The sequence below is a fragment of the Oryx dammah genome, unplaced genomic scaffold (assembly GCF_014754425.2).
Source record: "Oryx dammah isolate SB20612 unplaced genomic scaffold, SCBI_Odam_1.1 HiC_scaffold_4, whole genome shotgun sequence".
NCBI lineage: Eukaryota > Metazoa > Chordata > Mammalia > Artiodactyla > Bovidae > Oryx > Oryx dammah.
In genome coordinates, this window is record NW_024070188.1 from 9,616,260 (window position 1) to 9,643,375 (window position 27,116).

At 33.8% G+C, this 27,116-nt stretch overlaps 1 protein-coding gene across 3 annotated transcripts in view; it reads right to left on the bottom strand.

Moving 5' to 3' along the window:
• Nucleotides 1-27,116, bottom strand: part of IBTK (inhibitor of Bruton tyrosine kinase) — a 94,409-nt gene that overhangs the window by 33,990 nt on the left and 33,303 nt on the right. For 2 of the 3 annotated variants that reach the window (XM_040239105.1, XM_040239107.1), the window contains exons 10-19: nt 25,133-25,310; nt 22,178-22,355; nt 20,307-20,906; nt 19,267-19,353; nt 18,357-18,439; nt 18,238-18,275; nt 17,705-17,801; nt 9,187-9,288; nt 6,606-6,723; nt 3,775-3,835 (exon numbers count right to left, since the gene is read on the bottom strand). In XM_040239105.1, coding sequence (XP_040095039.1) covers nt 3,775-3,835; nt 6,606-6,723; nt 9,187-9,288; nt 17,705-17,801; nt 18,238-18,275; nt 18,357-18,439; nt 19,267-19,353; nt 20,307-20,906; nt 22,178-22,355; nt 25,133-25,310 — 1,542 coding nt within the window. The remainder of the gene's footprint in view (nt 1-3,774; nt 3,836-6,605; nt 6,724-9,186; nt 9,289-17,704; nt 17,802-18,237; nt 18,276-18,356; nt 18,440-19,266; nt 19,354-20,306; nt 20,907-22,177; nt 22,356-25,132; nt 25,311-27,116) is intronic. The other variant, XM_040239106.1, reaches the window with a different exon arrangement.

Below are 27,116 nucleotides of genomic sequence, written 5' to 3' on the forward strand. Positions count from 1 at the left end.
AATATCACCCTGATACCAAAACCAGACAAAGACAACAAAGAGAAAGAAAATCACATGCCCTTATCTCTGCTGAACAGATACAAAAATCCTCAACAAAATATTAGCAACCTGAATTGAATGATACATCAAAAGAATTATACAGCATGATCAAGTGGGATTTATACCAGGGATATAAGAATGGTTAACATCCTCAAATCAATCAATGTGATATACCACATTAATAAAATAAAGCATAAAAATCATGAGATCTTCTCAATAGATGCAGAAAAAGCATCTGACAAAATTCAACACCCATTTAGGATAAAAATTCTCAATAAAGTGGTTATAATATATGAAAAATCCACAACTAATATACCTAATGGCAAAGTATTAAAAGCTATCCTCTAACATCAGGAATAAGACAAGGATGCTGACTCTCACCACTCTTACTCAACATAGTATTAGAAGTGCTAGCCAGAGCAATTAGGCAAGAAAAAATAAGACATCCAAATTGGAAAGAAAGAAGTAAAACTGTCACTATTTGCAGATGACATGATTTTACACATACATAGATACTCTACACATTCCACCAAAAATCTGTTAGAAATAACAAATAAATACAGCAAAGCAAAGGATGCAAAATCAACATACAAAAATCTGTTGCATTTCTATACACTAAGAATTAGCTATCAGAAAAAGAAATTAAGAAAACAATCACATTTACAATCACAACAAAAAGAATAAAACACCTAAGAAAAGATTTAAACAGGAAGGTGAAAGATCTATACGTTGAAAACTCTAAGACACTGTCAGAAGAAATTCAAGAGAATATAAATAAACAGAAAGATTTTCCAGTCTCATGAAATGGAAAAATTACCATATTACCTAAAGCAGTCCAACTCAATAAAATCCCTATCAAAATCTCAAGAATATTTTTCACAAAAAATTCTAAAATTTATATGGAACCAAAATAGATGCTGAATAGTCAAAGCAACACTGATTAAAATGAACAAAGCTGGAGGTATCATGCACCCTGATTTCAAACTATATTACAAACCCACAGTAATCAAAACCACATGGTATTGGCAGAAAAATAGTACAAAGATAAATAAACACTTGCATATATGGACTATTAATTTACAACAAAGGAGCAAATATACAATGGAGAAAGGACAATCTCCAATAAATAGTGCTAGGAAAACTGGACAGCCACATGCAAAACAAATTAAACTAGACCACTATCATACCACAGACAAAAATTAATTCACAGTGGATTAAAGGCTTTAGTGTAAGACCTGAAACGATAAGAGTTCTAAAAAAGAAAACAGAGGTGGCATGCACTGTCATATGAGTCTCCCAGTATCTTTTTAGATATGTTTTCTCAGTCAAGGAAAACAAAAACATAAACAAAGTGAATTACATCAAACTAGTTTCTACAGAGCAAAGGAAATAATCAATAAAATGAAAAGACAACCTACCAAATGGGAAGAGATATTTGCAAATGATGTATCAAAAAACAACTCATATATATGAATTCAATGATATATTTAACAACAAAAAAACTACCTGATTAAAAAATAAACAGGAGTTGAATACATATGTTTCCAAAGAAGACATAGATGGCCAACAAGCATATGGAAAGATGTTCAGCATCACTGATTCTTAGGGAAATGCAAATCAAGACCACACTGAGATATCACTGTATACCTATCAGAAAGCTAGGGTCAAAATGACAACACAATATCATGTGCTGGCAAGGATGTGGAGAAAAGGGAACCCTCACACACTGTTAATGAGACTCTAAAGTGGTATAGTCACTAGAGAAGAAGGATGGAGATTCCTAAAAAAATTAAGAACAGATGACCATAACTGGACATGAACAACAAACTGGTTCCAAATAGGAAAAGGAGTACGTCAAGGCTGTATATTGTCACCCTGCTTATTTAACTTCTATGCAGAGTACATCATGAGAAACGCTGGGCTGGATGAAGCACAAGCTGGAATCAAGATTGCCGGGACAAATATCAATAACCTCAGATATGCAGATGAAACCACCCTTATGGCAGAAAGTGAAGAGGAACTAAAAAGCCTCTTGATGAAAGTGAAAGAGGAGAGTGAAAAAGTTGGCTTAAAGCTCAACATTCAGAAAACGAAGATCATGGCATCCAGTCCCATCACTTCATGGCAGATAGATGGGGAAACAATGGAAACAGTGGCTGACTTTATTTTTCTGGGCTCCAAAATCACTGCAGATGGTGACTGCAGCCATGAAATTCAAAGACATTTACTCCTTGGAAGGAAAGTTATGACCAACCTAGACAGCATATTCAAAAGCAGAGATATTACTTTGCCAACAAAGGTTTGTCCAGTCAAGGCTATGGTTTTTCCAGTGGTCATGTATGGAATCAAGAGCTGGACTATAAAGAAAGCTGAGCACTGAAGAATTGATGCTTCTGAACTGTGGTGCTGAAGACTCTTGAGAGTCCCTTGGACTCCAAGGAGATCCAACCAGTCCATCCTAAAGATCAGTCCTGGGTGTTCACTGGGGGGACTGATGCTGAAGCTGAAACTCCAACACTTTGGCCACCTGATGCAAAGAGCTGACTCATTTGGAAAGACCCTGATGCTGGGAAAGATTGAGGGTAGGAGGAAAAGGGGACAACAGAGGATGAGATGGCTGGATGGCATCACCTACTTGATGGACATGGGTTTGGGTGGAGTCTGGGAGTTGATGATGGACAGAGGCCTGGTGTGCTGTGGTTCATGGGGTTGCAGAGAGTTGGGCCTGACTGAGTGACTGAACTGAACTGAACTGTGTTGAACCATATTATAGCCAGGTACTCCACTTCTGGGTATTCATCCAAAGAATACAAAAACACGTATTAGTAAAGATATATGCTCCCCTATATTCACTGCAGCATTATTTACAATAGCCAAGATATGGAAGCAATGCATGTACCCATCAAGGGATGAATAGATAAAGAACCTGTGTTATATGCATGTGCATATATAAATACACCCACCCACACACACACCCACCCACCCACCCACACACACACACACACACACACACACACAAAATGGAATACTGGAATACTACTCAACCATGAAAAAAGATGAACTCTTGCCATCTGCAACAACATAGATAGACCCTGAGGGTATTATGCTAAGTGAAGTAAGTCAGATGGAGATAGACAAATATTGTATGGTTTCACTCACAGATGGAATATGAAACACTAATAAACAAACAAAAACAAAACAAATGAACAAACTAAACCCCCAAATGCCCTTTGTACAGAGAAGAGAACAGTGATTATGAGAGGGAAAAGCAGGTGGTGAAACAGGTAAAAGGGATCAACCATACACTGACAGACAGAAGTTAAATTTTTGGTTGGAAGCAACCTGTAGGGTATACAGAAACAGAAATATAATGCTGTACACAGGAAACTTACACAGTATTATAAATCAACGTCACCTCAATAAAAATAAATAAAATCATTAAAAGCCCATGTTTTTATAATTTCTGGATCTTTGCTAAATAAAAAATAGCAAAAAACTCTGAAGCTTTCCATAAATTCCATTTATAAAGGAATTTAAATAGAAATTAATTTTATCATTGAACATCTTTAATTTTGATTATCATGTTTACCTGTACAGTGGGTACCTAAGTCTTATGTCATCATTTTTAAAAGATCATAATGAATCAGAATTCATTAGGAATTTGTTCTACTGAGAAGCTGGGCCAAATATACTGCTTTACTTGATACTGTAACTGAACAAAAATATAAACCTTACCATTTTCCGGTAAAACACAGAAAGGTCCTTCAAAACACCATCACTTAAAACATCAAGAGATCTAAAAATAAATTATAAAATTCTATCTTAAGACTCAAGTAATTTAATACCTGGTAAGATTTTCAAATATATAGAGACATTTTATATTGTTGAATAAGTAACAATTATTTCTTTTAATATGTCAGCAGCAACAAACTCTTTTCGGAAGTATGTGTGATTATATATTTCTAATATACAGCAAACATATTAGACAAACATACTGAATAAAACTCAAGCAACTCTTAGAAATAATAGAGAAATATTTTCTATCATAATAAAGTATAAATTTTCAACTTTCATTTTCTACAAATTAAAATCCTTGAAGAGTAATAATATAATAATATATAATTATATATTATAATCATATGTAATATATAATTATAGTTAGTATAATTAATTATAATCCTACAAAAGAGTATTATATTGCTAGAACAATGGCCTATCAGGTACCTGAATTCTACCTAGAATTATCACTGTTCCTAATCATCTAAATGACCTTGAGCAACTCATTTATCTCTTTTAAGATCTTCATGTATAAAATGACATTTGGACTAGTTCAACTGAATTCAAAGAGATTACAAGGAATTTTACTGATACTTTGAGGCATCAGTAAAATTTTAAATCAGTTTTCATTCTAAAGTATACTTCAAACATTTTTACAACATGAAAACATGGAGAAGGAAATGGCAACACACTCCAGTATTCCTAACTAGAGAATCCCATGGACAGAGGAGCCTGGTGGGCTGCAGTCCATGGGATCGCAGAGTCAGACATGACTTAGCAACTAAACAACAATATGGAACAAGCATATCCAAATCTGTACCATTCCAGTTTTTTTAGCATTTGAAGATAATTAACTTGTGATGCTACGTCAATTTGGATGCAGCTCTCCTTTCTTAACATATATTTGCATATTTATTTACACTTCTGAAAAACACATATTTGACTAGAAATGTTTACATTTATACAAACAAATCTTTATTTTAATGAAACTTATGCAAGTCTACTTATGTAAAACTATTCAACACAGCACATGTGCCACCCTTAATACTTCAGCTGGCAAACTGGACACAACGTAGTAACCGAAAAACAGTGTGACACATCATTTTCCAACATCATATTTTAGATATGGTGTTCATTTCACACTGTGGTTGATTCTTATCTCACATATTAAACGAGCTCAATTTGGTGATAATGAGAAAAATTGCTATGGTGAGAATTACTAATGTCAGCAAAAATAAATGAATTTATTCTGAAACCTTTGTTCTGCCACTAAAATACCAGAGGCATTTTTAATGACATTGTCTAACATCCCATACTATTAATTTGTATTTAGAAAGCATTTTTCACCAAGTAACAAAGATTAAACAGCCATAAGAATTTCTTCTAAATAGAACCCTAAATGTCAATGATTAAGAATCTCTTAATGATTCATCTTTATAAAAATGTAGAAAACTTTTATTTCAAACATGTTTTGAAATTAGTTTTATTAAAAATCATCCTGACTTTGAAAAGTTACTTATCGAACAACTGTTACTACTTCTAATTATATAAATCAAGGTTTTTCTTGATTATTTGCAAAAGAAGTTTCATGGGTTTTTTTCATCCTCATATGAGGAAATAAAAATCTACTTTATAAGGTTTTCATGAAAATTATGAGAATTCATACAACACCTCTAGAATGCTGCCTGGCACTTGGTAGTATTATTATCACTAATATTATGTAACTACTATTATATTACTATTATTAGTTATTATTAATAACTATTATTATGGCAATAAGTGTTATCTATTATTACAATTAAAACAAAATACAGAATTATATTGGAGACTGACTTTAAAAATGCAACTGACACCAAAAGCTCTAATATGAAATTTCTGTATTCACCAAAAATTTCTGTATTCATCTTATCACTGACTTTATAGTGAATAAATGTAATAAAATCTTGACCTTACACTAAAAAATGAATCTGTAAATTTATTTCATTAAAAAATTCTACTGCTAAAATAGTTGAAAACAATGAGGTTAAATTTCTTCAGATTCCTCTAATTCTAAAATGTTCATGACTCCTAAATCATTAGCATCTATCAAATTCTTTTCATCCAGGTAAACATCAATAACGTGAAATATTAGCTTATAACATAGGATATAATATTTAACTTATTTTTTCATGTAACAGATGTCATTTCTCATAATGAATATTCCATTACCATCAAAACCTGAACACATGTACCACCTCGCAGTAAACCAGACCAACTAAATTTTTCAGGCCATCTGCTGCACATTAAGTTTGACCAAAGAATCAATATGTATTATAGGGAACATCTTAAAAGAAAATAAATACAAAGAGAAAACAGAAATCAACCAGTAACAAATTATATGCATAAATATATGTGAAGTAATTAAATGCTGACTTAATTAGTATTACTGATAGTTTCCAAAAGCCAGGTAACAACTACATAATTACAAATTAGCCTAAACAAGCAGAGAGATATGAATATATATACAAATATACTTGTGATAATATTGTCCCATAACCTTCCAACCAGAATGTAAGCTCCTATAACACTGAGGGCAAGGATACTGTCCATTTGTTCACTGTAGTATTGTAGCAATGGCTGGCATATATTATGCATCCAAATACTGATGAAATGATTAAATGTCTTACATTTTCACTTTTTCTACAAAGTTAGGATTTATTGTTATTTAGTTTCAAATTACTAACATATTTGCTATTATATATATATATATAAGTGCTTTTGCAACAGTCTGTATATAATACTCAACCTACCTTGCTTCAAGTAAAGCTGCCATATTCAGTCCAATAAACTGTAAACAAGAGAGTTTCAATTGTTCAGCATTATACATTGCTGCAAATTCCAGTAGCATAGCAGCATTCTTAAGGGTAACTACAAAGGAAGAAAAGATCTATAAAACAAGATGAAAGGCATTTTAACTATAGCAAATGAAATATACTTATTTCTTAACTTGTCAGGTTTGAACATTTAGAAGAAGGAAAACTGAAAGTACTGTCCTGCCAAAAAAATGTTATACTAGGGCAAATATAGAATTTATTTTCCAACCTGATATGCCAAAGTAATTTTAAATGATTCGTTATGAGGAAAAATAAACACACACAAAATTTTAAGCAAAAGAAAATAGAAAAGGTGCATTACAGTGTCATCTAAAAGCAAACACGTAAGAATCAACAATCTTCCACCTAAATTTTCTGGAATATTTTTAACCTTCACTGATAAACAACAATCCTTTTCATTTACATATCACAGAATAGTTATTTCCTCTTCTATAAAACTAAAATGATATACTATGACTAAGAGAAAGTGAAGGAATCATTCTATAAAATATATTTATGTTAAATCAACTATCAGACTTTACATGAAAATATTTACATATATAAACACATACTATATATTTAGAAAATAAGTACATTTAAATATTACTATATTATCATTCATGCCAGTGTACAATCTGGCATACTGCACAAAAGATGCTAGATTTTGTTATGATTCTTGTAACTGCATATACGAAGTGTGTTTTACTGGAGACAGTCCAAGAAGATTCTGCTTACCTAACATGTAACTTGGTTTCCGAAATCCCCTTTTATTTACTCTGAGCCCCAGACAACAGAGAAACACAACTATTTTCTACACGTGGCTTCCTTCATTTCCTTTCTCTTTCTCTCTTGTAATTCAATCAAAAGTTATATGCAGACAATAATGATCTCTGCCTCACTCTGGACTGACCCAAAGTCTCAACTAATGATGAACCCAAAGTCTCCCATTTCACAGAAATAAAAATGAATCATTTAAAAACTTTATAGAGTTGTTCAGCTGGTTTCAAGGACTGCCCAATAAACAGACACCAAAGTTCTGTTGAATCCTTCTCTTGCTAGATTCTAAGATGATCAAGAAATTCATTAATAGCAGCAATTGTGCAGCAGGAGCCAAGAAAAAATATCCAAAGGATGCCAGGCAAGTTGACTGAACAACTGAAAATATCCTCAATTAGTATATTTTATACCTACTGCATGTTGTATCCTTTAATACAGAGCTGGTCCTCCATACCAGCAAGTTCCACACACAGAGGACCAGCTGTATTCACTGTATTAATACTATACTATTTTATATGAGGGACCTGAGCATCCACAGATTTTGGTATCTGCAGAGGCTCCTAGAGTCAATCCCTTGTGACACTGAGGAACAATTGTATTTCCTTTTTCTAGCTTTGAAGATCATAGCTGTTGCTCTCTTTTTGATAACCAAGAAGAAGATACTCCGCAGAGCTCAAGTGAGTAAATAAGATACCTGAGCTAAGATAAACTATTAGCAAGTACAAATCAGAAAAATCTAACAGGAAATCTTTTCACACTTCCTTAAGAGTCAAAGAAGGAGAACAAGGATAAGCTTAGAAAGCCAAGAGACTTTTGTATCAGACTAAGGAAATTTAACCATTATCTCAGAGGAAGCAATTAAAAACATATGAACAGAAGAACTAACCACATCCTATAGGAAGATTAAAGAAAGAGAAGTCAGAGGGAGAAAGAGGACTTCAGAGACTGCCATGACACTACACAGAAGGGTCGAGTAACAGTGATCCCAGCTAGCACAGCGACAGTGAGAGCAAAAAGGGGGGGATGTGGTTACCACGGGTAAGAGGCTGATTGGTTTTGACAGCTGCAATTTGGATGTAAGGCACAAAATAATAAAAAAATAACTTTGGTTTTCAAAGTTCAGTGTTAGGATGACAGTCCTGCAAATAACTGAAATAATAAGCAGAGAGAGAATTAAGAGCTCCAGAAAAAGATACTTTTGATCAAATACACTGATGGGATAGTTACATAAAAATTCCAACAAATACAATTCTCTGGCAGTCCATGGGCTTTGGATTCAGTACTTGCACAGCCAAGGACAGAAGTTCATCCCTGATGGGGAAATAAGATCCCATAAGCTGCACAACGTGGCTCAAAAAAAAGAAAAAAGAAAAATTCCAGCAAATAACAGGGTAGTTAAGTATAGACTTACAGACCAGGGCAAGTGCAAAGAATTTCCACTTTCAAACTCTCACCCTTCAGATTGCAAAATAATTTCATGCCATCTTTATTATTCAAGTTTTATGATATTTCAAAAAAATTAACATATTTCAATTATAAGACTTACATGTATTCACATATTAACATCTCTGAAATAAGGATGTGCTTACAAATGATGACAAGAAATAATTTTAATTGTCTTGACATTTTTCATGATATAAAAACAGGCATTTTACTTAAACTGCATCATAAAGTCAATAAAATACCATAAATCCCGAATCAACCTGTGAAAACACTATGATTCTAATTCAAAATTACTCACGTTTTTCAGTTAATGCTACTTCACAAATTTCTTTCAATCGAGATATGAGAAGCTGATCAGCCACCACAAGAACACTACAAACAAAATCCACATTTTGAGATTCTGGAAGAAAAAAAAAGTGTCACTCATACCATTCTGTAAACATTATACCTAGGGAAAAAGTCCAAGTAATTAAGATACTACAAAACACTTCAAAAGAGAGTTAAGATGATTAGTTTCTAAATGTTGAAATTGTAAGTATCATAAACAGTAATAACATCAAAATATTTCTATCTCATAGGTAGAAAACTGTTAAAAAAAAAAAATGCCCTGGTTTACATTACTATCATAAAATGGGCAACTTGAGTAGATCTCTTTTCGTCCTAAAGGGCTAGAATGCCTGCCTTATTTAAAATCTCCAGTTATTGTTACACAAACTAATAGGGGGGAAAGTCAATTCTCATCATCAAAGATAATATACAGGTATATGTTAAAACATACACACACACACACATACAGCGAGGGATGGCAGAGGTGAATAAAGCTCTTAGGTTTATTTAAAACAGATCTGGTCATCTAAGAGTACTTGTAAACTATAGAGAATTTCCTTAATTTAACATAACCTTGGTCCACTATACTATTAATGACCTTAAGCAATGCCCCCGAGTCACTGCCAGAATAGCAATATAAATAGGAAAAAAAAAAAAAACCACCACCACAGGAAGAAAAAAATGGTTAAAAAGAAAAAAATTAAAGTAGAAAAAACATTAAATGAGAGGTGAAGTCACTGTAAACGTCAGATTAAGGACTACTTCAAAAATTCTTCTCTTCTACCAAAGCAATGAGAATTATTACAAAAAAATGATCAAAAATCAACTCTTTCAGAATTCTAGAAATTAGCCGAAGGCTCACAATAATCAGGGAGCACTGACTCCAAAAACCTGGCTGAATCCTGCTAAGAACAGTGAGCTTTGGGACACCCTGGCTCCTCCTACTTGGATCCTCCTCTCCTCCATTCTCAACAGGAGTCCTGAAAGCCATCACTCCTGCAATCATGGGCTCAAATAAGCAGGTAGACATTGGAGGTGGCAGAATAGTTGTGGGGCAACATTATCAAATAACTGTTATTATTTAACCGATAGGGCAGTTTCCTGGAGACCCCACTAGTAGGGGTTTATTTGACCTGCCTCAAAGCTTACCCAGTGTGAACAGCCTCAGAAAAGGGTATTTATTAAAAACAAACAGCAATTGTTTAACAATGAAGCTGTCCAAGACGAGGATAAGGGGCAGAGCAAACAAGAGGCAGGTCAAAACTTAAAAAGAATAGCTCAGGGAAAAGATGCTATTAAAACAGAATGTTTGTGTCCCCTGAAAATTCACATGGTGCAGTCATAAGGGTAGGGCCCTGATCTGACAAGATTAGTCTCTTCCTATGTGAGATCTATCCATATTTCCCCAACAAGCTGTTCCATGTGTGTGTGCTCTCTCACTCTTTCTCCATACACACTCACACACAAGCGCTGAGGAAAACCCAAGTAAGGACATAACAAGAGGCTTGTTATACAACACAACAAGTAAGGACATAACAGCAAGGTTATACACATAACCTGTGTATAAGACAGGAAGAGAACCCTGCCAGACCTTGGTCTGAGACTTCTAGCCTCCAGAACTATGAATAATAAATTTCAGTCTGTTATTTTGTTATAGCATGGTAACAAAAGCTGACTAATACAAGTGTCCATAAGGGGCTTTGAAAAGTTTTAACATGTTCCTGTGAATCTAGAAGGCCATACAAACGTGGAGGACTGTGGACCTGCCCAGAAAACACTTCGGAAGGCCCCAAACTCTTACCTCTGGCTGAGCTTCAGATTCTGCAAAAGCAGGAAATAAAAGCTAAGGCAGAATTGTAGGCTGCCTGCCTAAGAGTTGAAGCCATGCCACAACACAGACAAAGAACTTCTAGGCATAGGCTGGGAAATTTACTGGTTTAGACATTTAAGGAAAATTCTGTCTATTATCTGAATAAGCAGAGACCTCAGTGGTCACATATGACAAAGAATATCAATCTGACAGAATTAGCTTCAAAAAGTCACTAAATAAACAGGAAAAATAAATAAATAAAATAAATAACCCCTGGAGAAGAAAGAGAATCTGATTTCAAGAGTTGCTACATTATGGGAATTCCCTGATGACTCAGTGGTTAGTGCAATTGCACTGCCAAGCCCTGGTCAGGAACTAAGATCCAGCAACTATGAAAGATGAAAAGAGAAATGTCAAGTGTGGCCTATAAGCAATAAAAGAAAAAAAAAAGTCAATATAATGTTCCTAAGAATGCCAAGATCCTGAACTATTATAAAGAGTTTAAATCAATTATTTTAAATATGTCCAAAAACAAATTTTAAAAATTGCATCTAAAAATTTAAAAGGAAGTATGAGAATAACATCTCAAGAAATGAAGATTATCAATAAAGACAAAAACTATAGGTTAACTGAGATGATCCAATACAAAGAACAGAAAAAAAAAAGAATAAAAACAAACTGAGTATAAGGGATTTATGGAATACTATAAAAAGATACACAGGGGACTCACAAAAGCAAATAAGAAAGGACATAACATTTGAAGAAATAATGGAACTGGAAGATAGGAATTGATATATACACACACATATAAAATGGATAACTAATAAGGACCTCCTATTAATACAGGGAACTTTACTCCATACTCTGTAATGGCCTACATGGGAAAAGAATCTAAAAAAGGTGGATACATGTATACGTATAACTGATTCAAACTAACACAACATTGTAAATCAAGTATATTCCAATAATTAAACAAATAAATGCTTTAGTGGTATATAAAAATAAAGTCAGTGGTAATCTGGAAAAAAAGAAATAATATCAGAGGGGGGGAAAACTAAGAGTGAAGAAAATGTGAATGCAAAATTAAGCAGTAAATGACAGCCAAGATAGGTGTAGTTCAGTCACTAAGTCATGCCTAACTCTTTGCAATCCCAGGCATTGCAGCACACCAGGCTTTCCTGCACTTCACCATCTCCCACAGTCTGATCAAGCTCATGTCCACTGAGTTGGTGATGCCATCCATCCATTCCATCCTCTGTCGGCCCCCCTTCCAAGAAAGGGAACAACCCAAAAAACCATCAACCAATGAATGGATAAAGGAGATGTGGTGTTTACATTTATGTATATATACACGTATCTGTGTGTGACATACAGTGTAATACTACTTGGCCATAAAAAAGAATGAAATTCTGCCATTTTCAATAATGAACCTAGAGGGTATTATGTTTAATGCTGCTGCTGCTGCTAAGTCTTTTCAGTCGCGCCCGACTCTGTGCGACCCCATAGACGGCAGCCCACCAGGCTCACTAGTGTCCCCGGGATTCTCCAGGCAAGAACACTGGAGTGGGTTGACATTTCCTTCTTCAATGCATGAAAGTGAAAAGTGAAAGTGAAGTCGCTCAGTCATGTCCGACTCTAGTGACCCCATGGACTGTAGCCTACCAGGCTCCTCCGTCCATGGGATTTGTCAGGCAAGAGTACTGGAGTGGGTTGCTATTGCCTTCTCAGATGCTTAATGAAATAAGTCAGAGAGACAAATACTTCATGTTATCACTTGTATGTGGAATCATGGAATTTAAATTTAAACACAAATGCATATAAAAAAGACAAAAACAGATAAAGAGAACAAAGCAGTAGTAGTTACCACTGGGGAGAGGGAAAAGGGGTGGGGCAAGATAAGGTTATGGGATTAAGAGTTAAAAACTACTATGTATAAAATGAGAAGGCAACAGGATATATTGTATAGTACAGAAAAATAAAGACATTGTTTTTTTTAATAACTTTACATGAAGCATAATCAATAAAAATATTGAGCCACAATGCTGTACGCCTGAAATTAATATTGTAAATCAACCATACATCAATTAAAAGAAATACAGAAAAAAGTGTGATTGTTATAATTACATTAGGGCTTCCCTGGTGACTCATAGGATAAAGAATCTGCCTGCAATGCAGAAGACCTGGGTTTGATCCCTGGGTTGGGAAGATCTGGAGAAGGGAATGGCAACCCACTCCAGTATTCTTGCCTGGAGAATCCCATGGACAGAGGAGCCTGGTGGGCTACAGTCCATGGAGTCGGAAAGTCACACATGACTGAGCCACTAACACTTCCAGTTCCATGATTGCATTACATGTAAGCCTCACTGTAACAACAAAGAAAAAGCTACATTAGATACATTGGAGCACCTATATAAAGTGAAGTCACTCAGTCGTGTCCGACTCTTTGTGACCCCATGGACTGTAGCCTACCAGGTTCCTCTAGTCCATGGGATTTTCCAGGCAATAGTACTGGAGTGGATTGCCATTTCCTTCTCCAGGGGATATTCCCCACCCAGAGATTGAACCCGGGTCCCCTGCATTGTAGACAGATGCTTTACTGTCTGAGCCACCAGGGAAGTCCTATATAAAGTAAATATTAAAAGCTGAAGGCAGAAATGGACATGAATACAATAAAAGAAAGGACTTTGGGCATCCCTGGTGGTCCAGTGGTTAAGAATATGCCTCCCAGTGCACGGAACACAGGTTTGATCCTTGGTCTGGTAAGGTCCCATATGCTGCAGGGCAGCTAAGCCCATGTACCAGAACTACTGAGCCTGCACTCTAGAGCCCACAAGGCACAACTGCTGAGCCCATGCTCTGAGAGCCTGTGCTCTGCAACCAGAGGAACCACTGTAATGAGGAGCCCACGCCCTGCAACTAGAGTACCCCCACTCACCACAACTACAGAAAGCCCATGTGCAGCAACAAAGACCCAGCACAGCCAAAAATAAATAATAAACATTTTTAAAATAATAGAGGACTTCAATACTCCATATTCAACATGAATAAATAACCCAGACAAAATTAATAAAGAAACAGCGGATATGACCAACACTATAGACCAAATCACCCTAACAGACATATATATAACACTCCATCCAACAGCAGCAAAACAGACATTCTTCTCAAATGTACACACAACACCCTGCAGGAGAGACCATGTGCAGACTGACAAAACAACAATTTAAGACTGTAATCATATTAAGTATCATCTCCAACTACAAGGGCATAAAATTAGAAAAATAGGAAAAAAACTGGAAAATTCACAAATGGTGTTGAATAATCAGGAAGTCAAAGAAGAAAGAGAAAGCAAAGAAAATACCTTGAGTCAAAGGAAAATGAGAAACACAACATATCAAAATTTAAAGGACAAAAGAATTTCTAAGAAAGATGATTATATTGATAAATGCCCTAAAAAAAAAAGATCTCAAAAGAACCACCTTTGAAGGTTTTTACACAATAAAGAACAATAAAAAGAAGAACAAAGCCCAAACTTGGCAGAAGGAAGGAAATACTGAAGACAGAGCAGAAACCAATGACTCAGACACTAGAAAAGCAAGAGAAAAGACCAACAAAGAGTTGTTTATTTGAAAAGAGAAAATTAACACACCTTTAAGTAGACTAAGAAAAACAAAATTCAAAATTGCAAATGAAAGAGGAAACATTACCAACGATATCACAGAAATATAAAGGATCATAAGAGACTATTATGGATAACTATATGCTAATGAACTGGACAACCTAGAAGAAATGCATCAGTTCCTAGAAACATGAAACATACCAAAACTGAATAATAAAATAGAAAATCTGAACAGACTAATAACAGAATAAGGAGAATGAATCAGCAATCAAAAAGTTCCAAAACAGAATGCTTCATCAGTGAATTCTACCAAATATTTAAAGAAAAATTAACACAAATCCTTCTTAAACTAATCCCAAAAACCAAAGAGAGGGGGGAACACTTGCAAACTCACTTTATGAGGCCAACCTTATCCTGCTACCAAAGACAGACAAGTTAACTACAAGAAAATTACAGAACAATATCCCTGATGAGTGTGTATATAAAAACCCTCAATAAAGTACCAATAAACATAATTAAACAGCACATTAAAAGGACCATACACCATGATCAAGTGGGATTTATACCTGTGATGTACGGATAGTTCAAAATGTGCAAATCAATAAAGATGACACACAAGATTAACAGAATAGAGGTTAAAAATCACATGATCATCTCAACAGTTGCAGAAAATGCACATGACAAAATTCAGCGTCAGTTCAGTTGCTCATTCATGTCTGATTCTTTGCAAGTCAACATACATTCATAATAAAAACTGTCAACAAGTTAGAAATGCAACATTTTTTGTATATTTGTTTTTAACCCTGTGAATTTATTCATTTATTATTTCTAATAGTATTTTGGTGGCATCTATTACTATTAGAAATAATAAATGAGTAAAGTTGCAGGGTAAAAAAATCAATATACAAAAACCTGTTGCATTTCTATACACTAACATTGAGCTAACAGAAAGAGAAATTAAGAAATCAATCCACTTTACAATCACATCAAAAAGAATAAAAGACTCAGGAATAAATTTAACCAAGGAAATGAAAGATCTGCATACTGAAAACTACAAAACATTGAAAAAACAAATTAAAGAATATACAAATAAATGGAAAGATATTTCATGTTCATGGGCTAGAAGAAATGATATTGTTAAAATGCCCATTCTACCCAAAACAATCTACATATTCAATGAAATCCTATAAAAGTTCCAATGGTACCTTTCATAGAAACAGAAAAAGTAATCCTAAAATTCACATGTAACCACAGAAGACCATAAATGGCCAAAGCAATATTGAAAAAGTTCAACAAAACTGGAGTTGTCATATTTTCTGATTTCAAAGTCCTATTACAAAGCTAGAGGAAGCAATACAGGAACACCCTGGCATAAAAAGAGACACGCAGACCAATGAGACAAAACAGGCCCGAAATAAACCTTCATGTATACAGCCAATTAACCTCTGACAAGAATGTCAAGAATACAGAACAGGGAAAGACAGTCTCTTCAGTTAAGGATATGAGAAAAACTAATATCCACATGCAAAATAATGAAACTGGACAAAAATCAACTCAAAATGGATTAAAGGTTTAAATCTAAGACCTGAAACCAAAAACTCCTAGAAGAAGAAACAGGAAAAGCTCCTAGACACTGGCCTTGGCAATGATTTTTTAGATGTGACACCAAAACCACAGGTAACAAAAGCAAAAATAAACAAGTAGTGTTCCATGAAACCAAAAATCACACCAAAGAGTCAACAGAAAAGGCAACCTTGGAATGGGAGAAAATAATTGCAAAGCATGAGAGATTAATGTCTAAAATATATAAGGAACTCATATAAATTCAATAGCCAAAATAAAAACCACAGACTTAGAAGACAAACTTCTGGTTACCAAAGGGGAAAGACTGGGGTGAAGGATAAATTGGGAGTTTGGGATTGACATATACATACTACTATATTCAAAATAGATAACCAACAAGGACCTACTAATCTTGCTCAATATTCTGTAATAACCTAAATGGGAAAAGAATTTGAAAAAAGGATGCATGTATATGCATGATTGATTCAGTTTGCTGTGTACCTGACACTAATACAACATTATAAATCAATAATGGTCCAATGTAAAATAAAAACTTTATTTTTAATGGGCAAAAGATCTTAAGACATTTGTCCACAGAAGACATACAAATGGCCAACAGGTAAATGAAAAGGTGCTCAATGTTTATCAGAGAAATGCAAATCAAAACCACAAGGACATGTCACCTTATACCTGTTAGGGAGGCTATTATAAAAAAAAAAAAGATAACAAGTGAAGATGTGGAGAAAAGGTTACTCTTGTGCTCTGTTGAGAGGAATGTAAACTGGTAAAGCCACTATGCAAAGAGTATGGCGGTTCCTCAAAAAATTAAAACTAGAATTATTATACAATATAGTAATCCCAATCTTGAGTATTTAGCTAAAGGAACTAAAATCTGGATTTTGAAGATACATCTGCATTCCCATGTTCATTGCAAAATTATTCACAATCGTTAAAGTACAGAAATACCTAAATGTCCATCAACAAACTGATTAAGAAAATGTGGTATAAATAGAAAACAGAACACACAGTGTATCACTCCTATGACTAAAGACACCTGGTAAATAAAACATGGGTGTGTTCCTGACAAAATATATAAATGCATCCTCTTTATAAATTTCAGTTCAATTATTAGTCTATTTATTTTACTTCAGACACATTCATATGAGGGGAAAAACAGACAAGAAAGAACTTTTGTAGACTATCTATCAAGACTACACTCTTGTTGTCAGTTTTTCATCTCAATCATGTAAGTAGCTGGGTATGAAAACGTTAAATCTAATCTCAACCACTATTAATAATTCTTATAGAGTTCATTTCCACACAGGTAATCAAAATTTTCTATTCCATTCCTTCACTGTTAGTAATCATCTGTATAGCTTATTCTAAATTTAAGCCTCTGTTGATTAATTCAATTAAAGCAGAAAATAAGATTTGTGTAATTTTTTCATTTTTAAACTGTATGTTAAATATGTAAAATGTCCTAACTTTTATTAATACCTTTTATCACAACAGCTTCATCAGTATAGAGGTAGTCCAAAATAACTTTCAGTATGTCAGAATGTATTGGCATTTCCAGAGCTGCACAACTGGAAGCCTAAATAAAAGTAAAACAATTAATTTTCAACTACAAAATAACACTACAATCTGATTGAGGTGATCAGTATGAAAAACTTTTAACAGGAATCACATCAAATGCAAAAGAATATAATGTTAAAACACAAAGCTAAAATGAGATACATTTAATTTTAAAATGCCTTGTAACATGAAAAAGAATCAAGAAAATCTGAGAAAAAAGAAACAAACTGGTATTCCAAATATAACTCCAAATAATAATGGAGAATTCATTTAAGTAATTATTTTGCAACAACTTTAATTTCAATACATTGCTATTTTCCAGCCAGTTTAAGCACAAATAAAGTCAATACAAAAGAAAAACTGAGTTAAAAATATTAAAAATTTTCTTTAGTATATAATTTCCTAAAAATATAAAGCATAATTAGCAGCCCATGTGGTTTCTACTTAAATCTTACCTCAATCCATGAGCTACTCAGCATACTATGAAAATATTCTGAAAGAAAAAAAAATTCAATCAAGAATAGGAATCAATACCAAAACAAATAAATCTGCAACCAACAAAAAGTAAACCTACCAAGTCTAGCACAAAGAACGCATTTATGACAAGGAAATTCCTTTCCATCCACTGATTTCATGGTCACATCACATAAAAATGAACTGGAAAAAAAGAAGTTTAACTGAAGCAAAAGCAATTTTAGGATTTGTCTTAACTTTTGATTTTTTTTTAATATGGCACCTAATTAAAGGTGGCATATAACAAACAACTTGAGGGAATACATACAAATAAAATATTTTATCTCCTTCCACTTTATGGAAAAAAATAAGGCTTTACAACAAATATAGTATTTGTAAAAGGAACTGTGTACAGATAAATATTCAAGAAAGTCTTCCTTCTAATTTTCCTTTTTCAATACAGCCCAGGTGCTGATTAATATGACACTCAGCAGCATCACAGTCAAAGATCATTAATTCACTTATTTGTACAACCTATTCCAATGCTAAGCACAGTCTATATACAACCAGGTTTTTCTCTAAAATTTTCTACCTACAAGAGACAAATACCTAAAAATAAAAACTTTAATAATAAACATATTTAGAATAATATATTTATTATGGAAAAAAATTATACTAAAGGAAATAATCTTCATAATGATGAAGAGAAGAGGCATAATTATTTTGGTTTCTGGGTTAACATCATTACCTATTTATAAAAAAAATACAAAATTTAGGGAAATTTTTAAAAATTCTTCATTAAAGAGTAATCAGGAAAAAAAAATGAACTCTATATCTTACTGAGCAGTTAACATTTTATCCATTTGCCTCAACAATTCTCCAACATTTCCAGACATGAAAAAGATTAATAAAGGTAAGAGGGTATCCACATACACATTTTGCTGCATACATGTGTAAACAAAGAGAGCTCTATTTCCAGTTAGGTCCCCAAAATCTAGAGATGAAAAGTTTATCTTCATTTCCTAACTTACCATTTTTTCTGATTTAGCTTTGGTTTACTACCAGTTTTCTTGGCAATGATACTAATTTCTTCATTTTCATATCTGACTCCATCTAACCTATCAAGAATAAAAAGTAACAATTGGTGACTATATTCTCCTACCAAAATAACAAAAATCCAACAAATGAGCCCACATCTAAACATGATTATATAATCTGTGTCACCTAGAAGAGTATCTCAGCAAACCCCTACTCTGTGATAAAGAAGTCATACAGTCTCCTTCATTTTACTTAATATTTAGAATCATTACTGACAAAAAAACAAGTGAAAGCTACGACACAAAATGCTTCATGGTTTCAATTAGAAAACATGATAAACTCTCTTCCCTTGGCTCCTGCCCCACAACTAAGGTTATACTGCCACAGGCAACATAAATACCTTAAAAATAGAGAATTCCAAAAAATCTGGTTTGTTAAGATGACAAATATTGTCAGGCAGTGTACACATGCTTTATGACCAAACTACACCGATAACATAAGGTAAATATTATCCATCTCATTTTATCTACTGAGAAACTGAGGTTCAAGAAGTAAGAAATTTGCCCTAGCTAGTTACAGTGGAGCTAAGAGGTACATATAGGTCTAACTCAAAAGACAGTACTCTTTCCAGAATACCACACTGCCTGCCACTCCAGATCCCTGTTACAGAGACACCTTGAGAGTTCAAATCCACAAACAGCCTTCCTATCCTTTAATGTTTTAATCCAGGGAATCCTAGAGATAGCTTTAGCAGAAAATAGAGAAACAGGTCCCTGAAAAGAAAGAAACAGATCCAAACAGAAAGGGGAGGGGGAGAGAAAAGGAGAGAGAAAGGGAAAGTGAGGGAAAGAGAAAAGAGAAGGAAGATGAGGAGGGGATGGAGGAGGCTGGGGAGGGGAAAAGAAGGACCAAGATCAGCAGCAGGAACAAAGCGAAGTAAAGTTGAGCAGGGGAACAAAAACAAAACACCAGCAGAATTTCTAAAAGGAAGACATAATGAGGTACATGAATAGATACTAAGGAGGAGTCATACCTACTACTTAAATTACTGAAACCAAATTTCTTTGCAACATTTTGCAACAATTTTACAGGATCATCTTCCCCAACACTTTTTACTTTTTTGGAAGATTTGGATTTACTCTTCTGCTTTTCACTAATTGTATGAGCTTGATTACTTTTGTAAACTTCAAATGCTGACTTCTGATTATCTTCATGGGAACTCATTTTATTCGAATGACAATTTGGAGTGCCTGGATATCCTTCTGGTTTTCTGTTTAAATTTAGTCTTGGTTTGAAGCCATGAGTTAAAAAGTCACAAGTATCTGTGTATATAAATTGCAAAAGGTATTCAAACAGGTCAGGATGAACCTTCTCTACCACAAAGAGATGGCAGCCTGCAGAATCTTCATCTTTCCGGTAAACATCTGTGAAATCTAATGCGGTACCATCCGAAAGAAACAATTTCTGGAAAAAGTCAGAACGCACTGCCAAAATATATTTATGTGCAGGGAAGAGTCTACTGCCAACTTGAAATGTCACATCATGGATGTTGTCCATTTCATCCGTTTCCCTCAACAGCTTGCCAAACTCCTCAAAAAAGGATGAGGAGGACACGGTTGGAATTTCATAAAGGCTAGAAATGAAACAAAAATTATTTTCACTTTCAAAATAATGAAACAAAAGAAAACACAAAAAACCAAGAGCATCCCTAGGCAATTCTCCTTAAGTATAATTTCTTTTTTACTTATTAAACTTAGAAAATCTTTCACTTGACATTTCCAATAACAATATTGCATTTGACATTTCCAATAAGAATACTGCATCTTATTCCAATAAGAATAAGACATTTCCAAAAGAATAAATAATTTTAGATAACCCTTTAAATATTTTCTATTCCTTTATATGTGTTTCCCCTAAACTAACATGATAAGAATTAAGTTTTCCTTTGAAAGGAGAGTTTTCTGTTTCTATAGGGAAACACTAGAACATAAATTGGAATGACTTTTGCAGAAATGTTTTAAATGTATTTTTTAAAGTATTACTAAAAACATTCAAAAAGAGTTCAGTACAGTGTTCAACCTTTTCCTGTTTTATATTCTTTCATGTCACAAGTGGAGAATATATACAGAACAGCAAATAAATACTTCAGGTCCCAGATCTCAGAATAAGTTAGAAACTCAAGGAAATAAAGATAAATATACACACATACCTCAGTCCATACCCCTGGTTCTTTCAGTACTGTAAGCATGCAATCATACCTTCCCAATCTATATTTCACTCTTCTCGGTAGGATGACCAACTCCCCTGGTCTGCCTGTGACTGAGCAGTTTCCCAGGAGAGGACACTTTCAGTGCTCAAGATGGGACAGACCTGGGCAAACCAGGAGGAATAATAATCCTGTCTCTAGGACTTTTTACCCTCTTCAGTAAGACCCTTGATATTTATCTTAAACCTGTCATCTCTGTACTAATGTGACAGAAGATTTGCACTGAGATTCACAATGCTCTCCAGATGACTCTACACTACCTCTTTTATCATTTCCCACTGTACTCAATGGTCAGAAATTTTTGTAAACTATGTAACAAATATTTATATTTCTCAAAATCTGAGAACCTACAGGACATCACAAAGTACCAAAGACATCAATAAATTCTGTGCATGTGTACATATTACCTTCAATATTTTCAATAAATATCCATTTACAAGCTAAAACAAACACTCATAATTTCCAATATAACAAATTCTACCTTTTAACCTAGTAACAGGATTATATGTCTGAAGTCTCTACAAGACTTGACAACAGCTATTCAATTAAACTTGTACCAGGAACTATTGAAAACAGAAGAAAACCCAATGACTGTTCCTTCTAAAAATGAAATTTAATATAAACAAGTGTACATTTACCTTGTTTTAGGATCTGACTGCAAGACTGCAAAGTTGCATCCACTTGGATCTGTGCTGACACTAACAGCTCTATGGGCAAAAGTAAGTTTCTCAAGTCGAATTCTTTCATATACACTATTTATATCAGAGACACAAGACACATCTGGTGAGGAATTATGAAGGTTTGATAAAATCTCTGCTAAAAAGAAAAAAATAAACTTTCATTAATCAAGGCTTTATTGAAACTTAAAACGATTTAGGAGTAAATGGAATAGAAAAACAATTAGGAGAATAGGGAAATCTTTTGTCTGTGTTAAGTCTTTTTGAAGAACTACATCTCTCTCTTCAACATAATTTACACCCTATATATTATTTGTCTGATAGAAGAAATTTTGGTGGGTCAATTCTCAATTATTCATGATTTTTTTTAAATTTTCTTTTTCAATTACTCATGATTTTGTCCTCCACACTGCAACCAAAGTTGTCTAAAAGGCAAATACAATGTTTATACTACCTTTAAAAATTCCTCAGCTTCCATTAAAAATGTCATTTGCTTCCTCCCTTCTTCTCCCCCTTCCTTCCATTTATTCAGCACATATCTGAATGGCCACATGTGCTACGGTGATATAGTGCTTTTCAGTGCAGCCCTAGTAATACTGTGGTGAACAAGATAGCACGCCTCTACAATCATGGAGTGTACAATCAAGCCAAGAAGACAGATGCTAAACAAACGAGTTTCTCAGCACACGTCAGATCAAGGATATGAAAGAAAAATATGGCATGTGCATGCAGGCAAATGTTTCTACCTGTAGTATGAAAAATGTTTAAAGTAAATAAAGACAAAGAGATCACTGACAAAACTAAGAGTCCAGAAAAAGAATGAACACTGTAAGACTGAGGTTGTAGCAATGAAACTAGAGAAAGCGGAGATTTCAAAAATATTTGAGATGGAAGTGACAAAACTTGGTGACCAATCGGCCGTAGAGGGTGAGGGAAAATGGGGTGTGAAAGATAGCCATTTACTTAAAAAACACTTAAAAGCAGACACATAAGCATGAGAACGTGAATTCAGTTTTAGACCACTAATTATGACGAAGACACAATTCTAAGGACTCCAACACAAGCCAAAATGCCTCTGGTTACTCTCAAATTCACTCTCTTTTACTCACAGGGATTTACTAATCTTCCTGACACTCAGTTATTCCAATTTCCATGTTCTTAAAAAACTTATTATGTGTAAACTAGTATCTGTCTCCATGAACTGCAAATATTTATAAATGTATCTATTGCCCCTGCAAACTCATGGCTGTCTGAGAACAGGGGCCCATCTTACATATTTTTGTATCATTAAAACCTAGCCCTATATCCAGCACATAGTAAATATACCTTAAATGTTTATAGACTTGTATAATCTATAAAGAAATAAAATACTACAAATCAATAAACTATCCAAAAATCATTCCTTTGTGGCTTTATAATTTTGAAGAATATGTGTATAATTTCCTGAGTAATTATAAATGTTCTTTATCTATCTTTTAGCATATAATAACTGATTTGTTCATTCAATAGATGACTTAATGAGGGAAGGAAATATGCTGAATGCTAATGATTACAAATTAACCTTGATTTCACTGTGAGGATATAATGACTGTATCATGGTCCTTGCCATCTTATAATAAGATAGGAGACCAACATTAGAAAAACTAATCACAAAGATAAATACATAAAAACAAGTAAAACTAAGCTACAAGATAAAAATACAAAGAGAACATTAAAAGTTAAGCAGGGTAACCAAGCTTAAATAATTGGTGAAAACATCTCTGATGAAGCATAAATTAAGCTGAGATGTGAAAGTCAGAAAAGGCCCTGGGACTAACCACAACTGGACAAGACTGAATACCTGAAGGTCAGAGTGTCTGGAGAGTGGTAACGAGAGGGAGAGAACTCAAGAGGAATTCAGAGATGCAGACAAGGGTCAGGGCAGGAGCCTTGTAGGCCGTGTTCAAGAAGTGAGGGAACCATCAAAAAGTTTTTAAACACAGGTATATTGGGATCAGATCTTAAAAGCTCACTCCGGTAAGAGAATAAATAAAGAGAAACAAGAGATGAAAAAAGGAAATGTTTTTTGCAGTGACCATTTGATGTGACTTGGGCTAGGGTGGAAGGAATGAGATGTGAAGAGGTCAATGAATTCTAGATTTTCTGGAAGAAAAAAAAAAAAAGCAACAGATTACTACCTATGGATGAAAGAAAAACGCTGCTACTAGAGTTAAAAAAAAACAATGTTAAGCAATCCGCAAGTTTGTAAATTCATAGTCAGAAAATCAAAAATGAACTATATAATGTAATGAATAACTCCTATTTTCCATGCTAGCATCTTAAAGTTTTCCTTTATATTCATCAAGGAATGAATAAAACTTGCCTCTAATTATTCAGTAATTATTTAATAAAGCAACCTGTACTTTTTAAAATTCTCAATGAATATAAAAACCTTATTCTTCCTGTAATCTTCCTCTAAATCCTAAACTACCTTATAAAAGTTTCATTTTATATATTCAAAAAACAAAACAAAAAAACCCCAAAACACCTCAAAGCATAAGCCACTCAATTCTCAATTTGGGGAGAGGGGGACAAAAGGGAATTTGGAAGATTGTTCAAATCCACCTGCAAAGTTTTTTGTTTTTAATTTTATACTGCTCTGTGCCTAGAGCCAAGGCTAGAGATTAGCAATACTCTGTTACTGATGGGAATGCACCACGATTTCAGGGCATACTGACAGATAGAAGGTTGAGAATTTAGGATTTCAGTGGATTGAATTCCCTTTGTTTACCTGCACACAGACAAACCAAAATCAAAAGAAGAGAGATAGAGGTAAAATCTAGTAACATTTGTCAGTTAAACCTAATAATAAGTAAGTACAAAATTAAACATTAGCTAGAAGGTACTTTTACATGCCATTTACATATATGAACTAACCTTTCTTTTCAGAACTCTTTCTTTTTTCTTCAAACCACTTCCCTCTAAATCCCTCTCCATCTCGTGTGACAAAAAGAATTTCATTTCTACTTAAAGCAATATCAGAAATGAAGACTTGGCGTGGATAGGCCCATCGACACTGCTTCATAGAACTGTTGACAGATCTCCAGCAAAATACCTAAGATAAAACCAAATTACAGTGGAATAGAAAACAATATAGCAGCTGAACAACCAAAAAATGAAATCAACAGATCTTATCTCAAAAACTAAGAGCTCTCAGTATGTTTCAATGTTCATTTTTCCATAGTAAAAAAATATATAAAAGCCATGATGGTGTATCTTTCAGAAAATACATCAAGCAAACATGAAGCATTAAAAATGCTTCAAAGACACTTCTCTTAAGAAGTAATGTTCAGTGTTACTCATTTGGAGCAAACATATGCTACAATGTTTAGCATACAATGTTTAACATACAATATGCTAAAGAAAACCAAATTCTTAATGCCCAAACTTGAATGTCAGACTTAAGAGTAATATTTACAAGAAGAATGAAAACCACCCTGCAAAAATCCAAACTTTACTCTTGAGGGGAATAAAAAAGATGTCTGCATAACTCAAGTAAAACAAAATCTCAGAGACAGAACAGTCATCATAGACTTCAGGTGCTTCCACGCGGTTCTGCCAGCCTTAGCGCTCCCGAGAAATGGCCAAGGGGCTGTTGCTCAAGGACTGAAAATGACAAGAGACCAGGTGCTGGGCTTTCCAGTCTATCTAGAGCAGCAAGCCTTTTTTTCATCTACATCATAGACAGGCATTCCAAGCACGATTTCATTTGAAAAATTAATACTACTGATCTTGAAAAGCTCAATCTCCTCATAATTAAGAATCTTAAAGCACAGAATGGTATCTGCCAAGGTCACTCAAGTTATGTACACAAAATATAGACTGTACTGATCAGCTGTTATCATCAGAACTTGTCTTGTCATTTTTAAAGTTATTAATTTTACAGGAAGTAAGTGTCCACATGTATAAACAAGCTAGATATCTATTTATGTACATGAATTATATCCCAAAGTCAAATGTTTTTAATATTCAACTTTTTAAATGTAATTCTATGCCTCTGCTTCCTTCTTTTAGTACAAATTAGATCTCTAATTCTTAAAGATAGTTCCCTCAAATAAAATGATCAATCACAGAAGATGTATGCCTATAATGTACCAGTAGGTGGAGTTTTATGATTAATTCTTCAGTTTCTAAAATGTCAATTTTTATAGCAATTTATAAAACCTCAATACACTTATTGTATGTTTTTATTTTATAAACAAAAAGCAGATACCAATCTGTTTTTCCAGTCACAGTGTAAAACTTATTCAGTGTTTCTAATGTATAATTCATATTTTTAATTGACAATTTTATCAAAGAAATGAAAATTACAACTCTATTTACTTAAAAGAAACAAGAGAGGATGTTTTTTTTGGCTGCAACAGGTGGCATGCAGGATCTTAGTTCCCTGACCAGGGATCAAACCTATACTCCCAGCACTGGGAGTGTTGAGTCTTTACCACTAGACTGCCAGGGAAGTCTCAGAGATTCTTTATATAGCGATCCAGAAATACATTATATTTTCTATATGACAGTTATAATCTCTGTATATATAATATTTTGTGTACATTTGTTTAAGATCAAATTTGAGAGAAAATTTCTGATTATGTATTTTTAATATTGCCAGCTTAGTTTTTTACTTTTTTAAAAGAGCAGTTATATACCTCATATCTATATAATTTAATATCATTTTTGAATACTTAGTGTATATATCAAATAACTCATCAAATCCCTTACTTCTATTTTAAACACAATAAATGAAATTTTAAACTACAGTTTAACAACGCAGTATTATGCAACATGAAATGTCATACTTTCTTTGAAATACCAATTAGTATTTCAAACCAATTAGTATTGGACATCAAAAACAAGTAGGGACAAA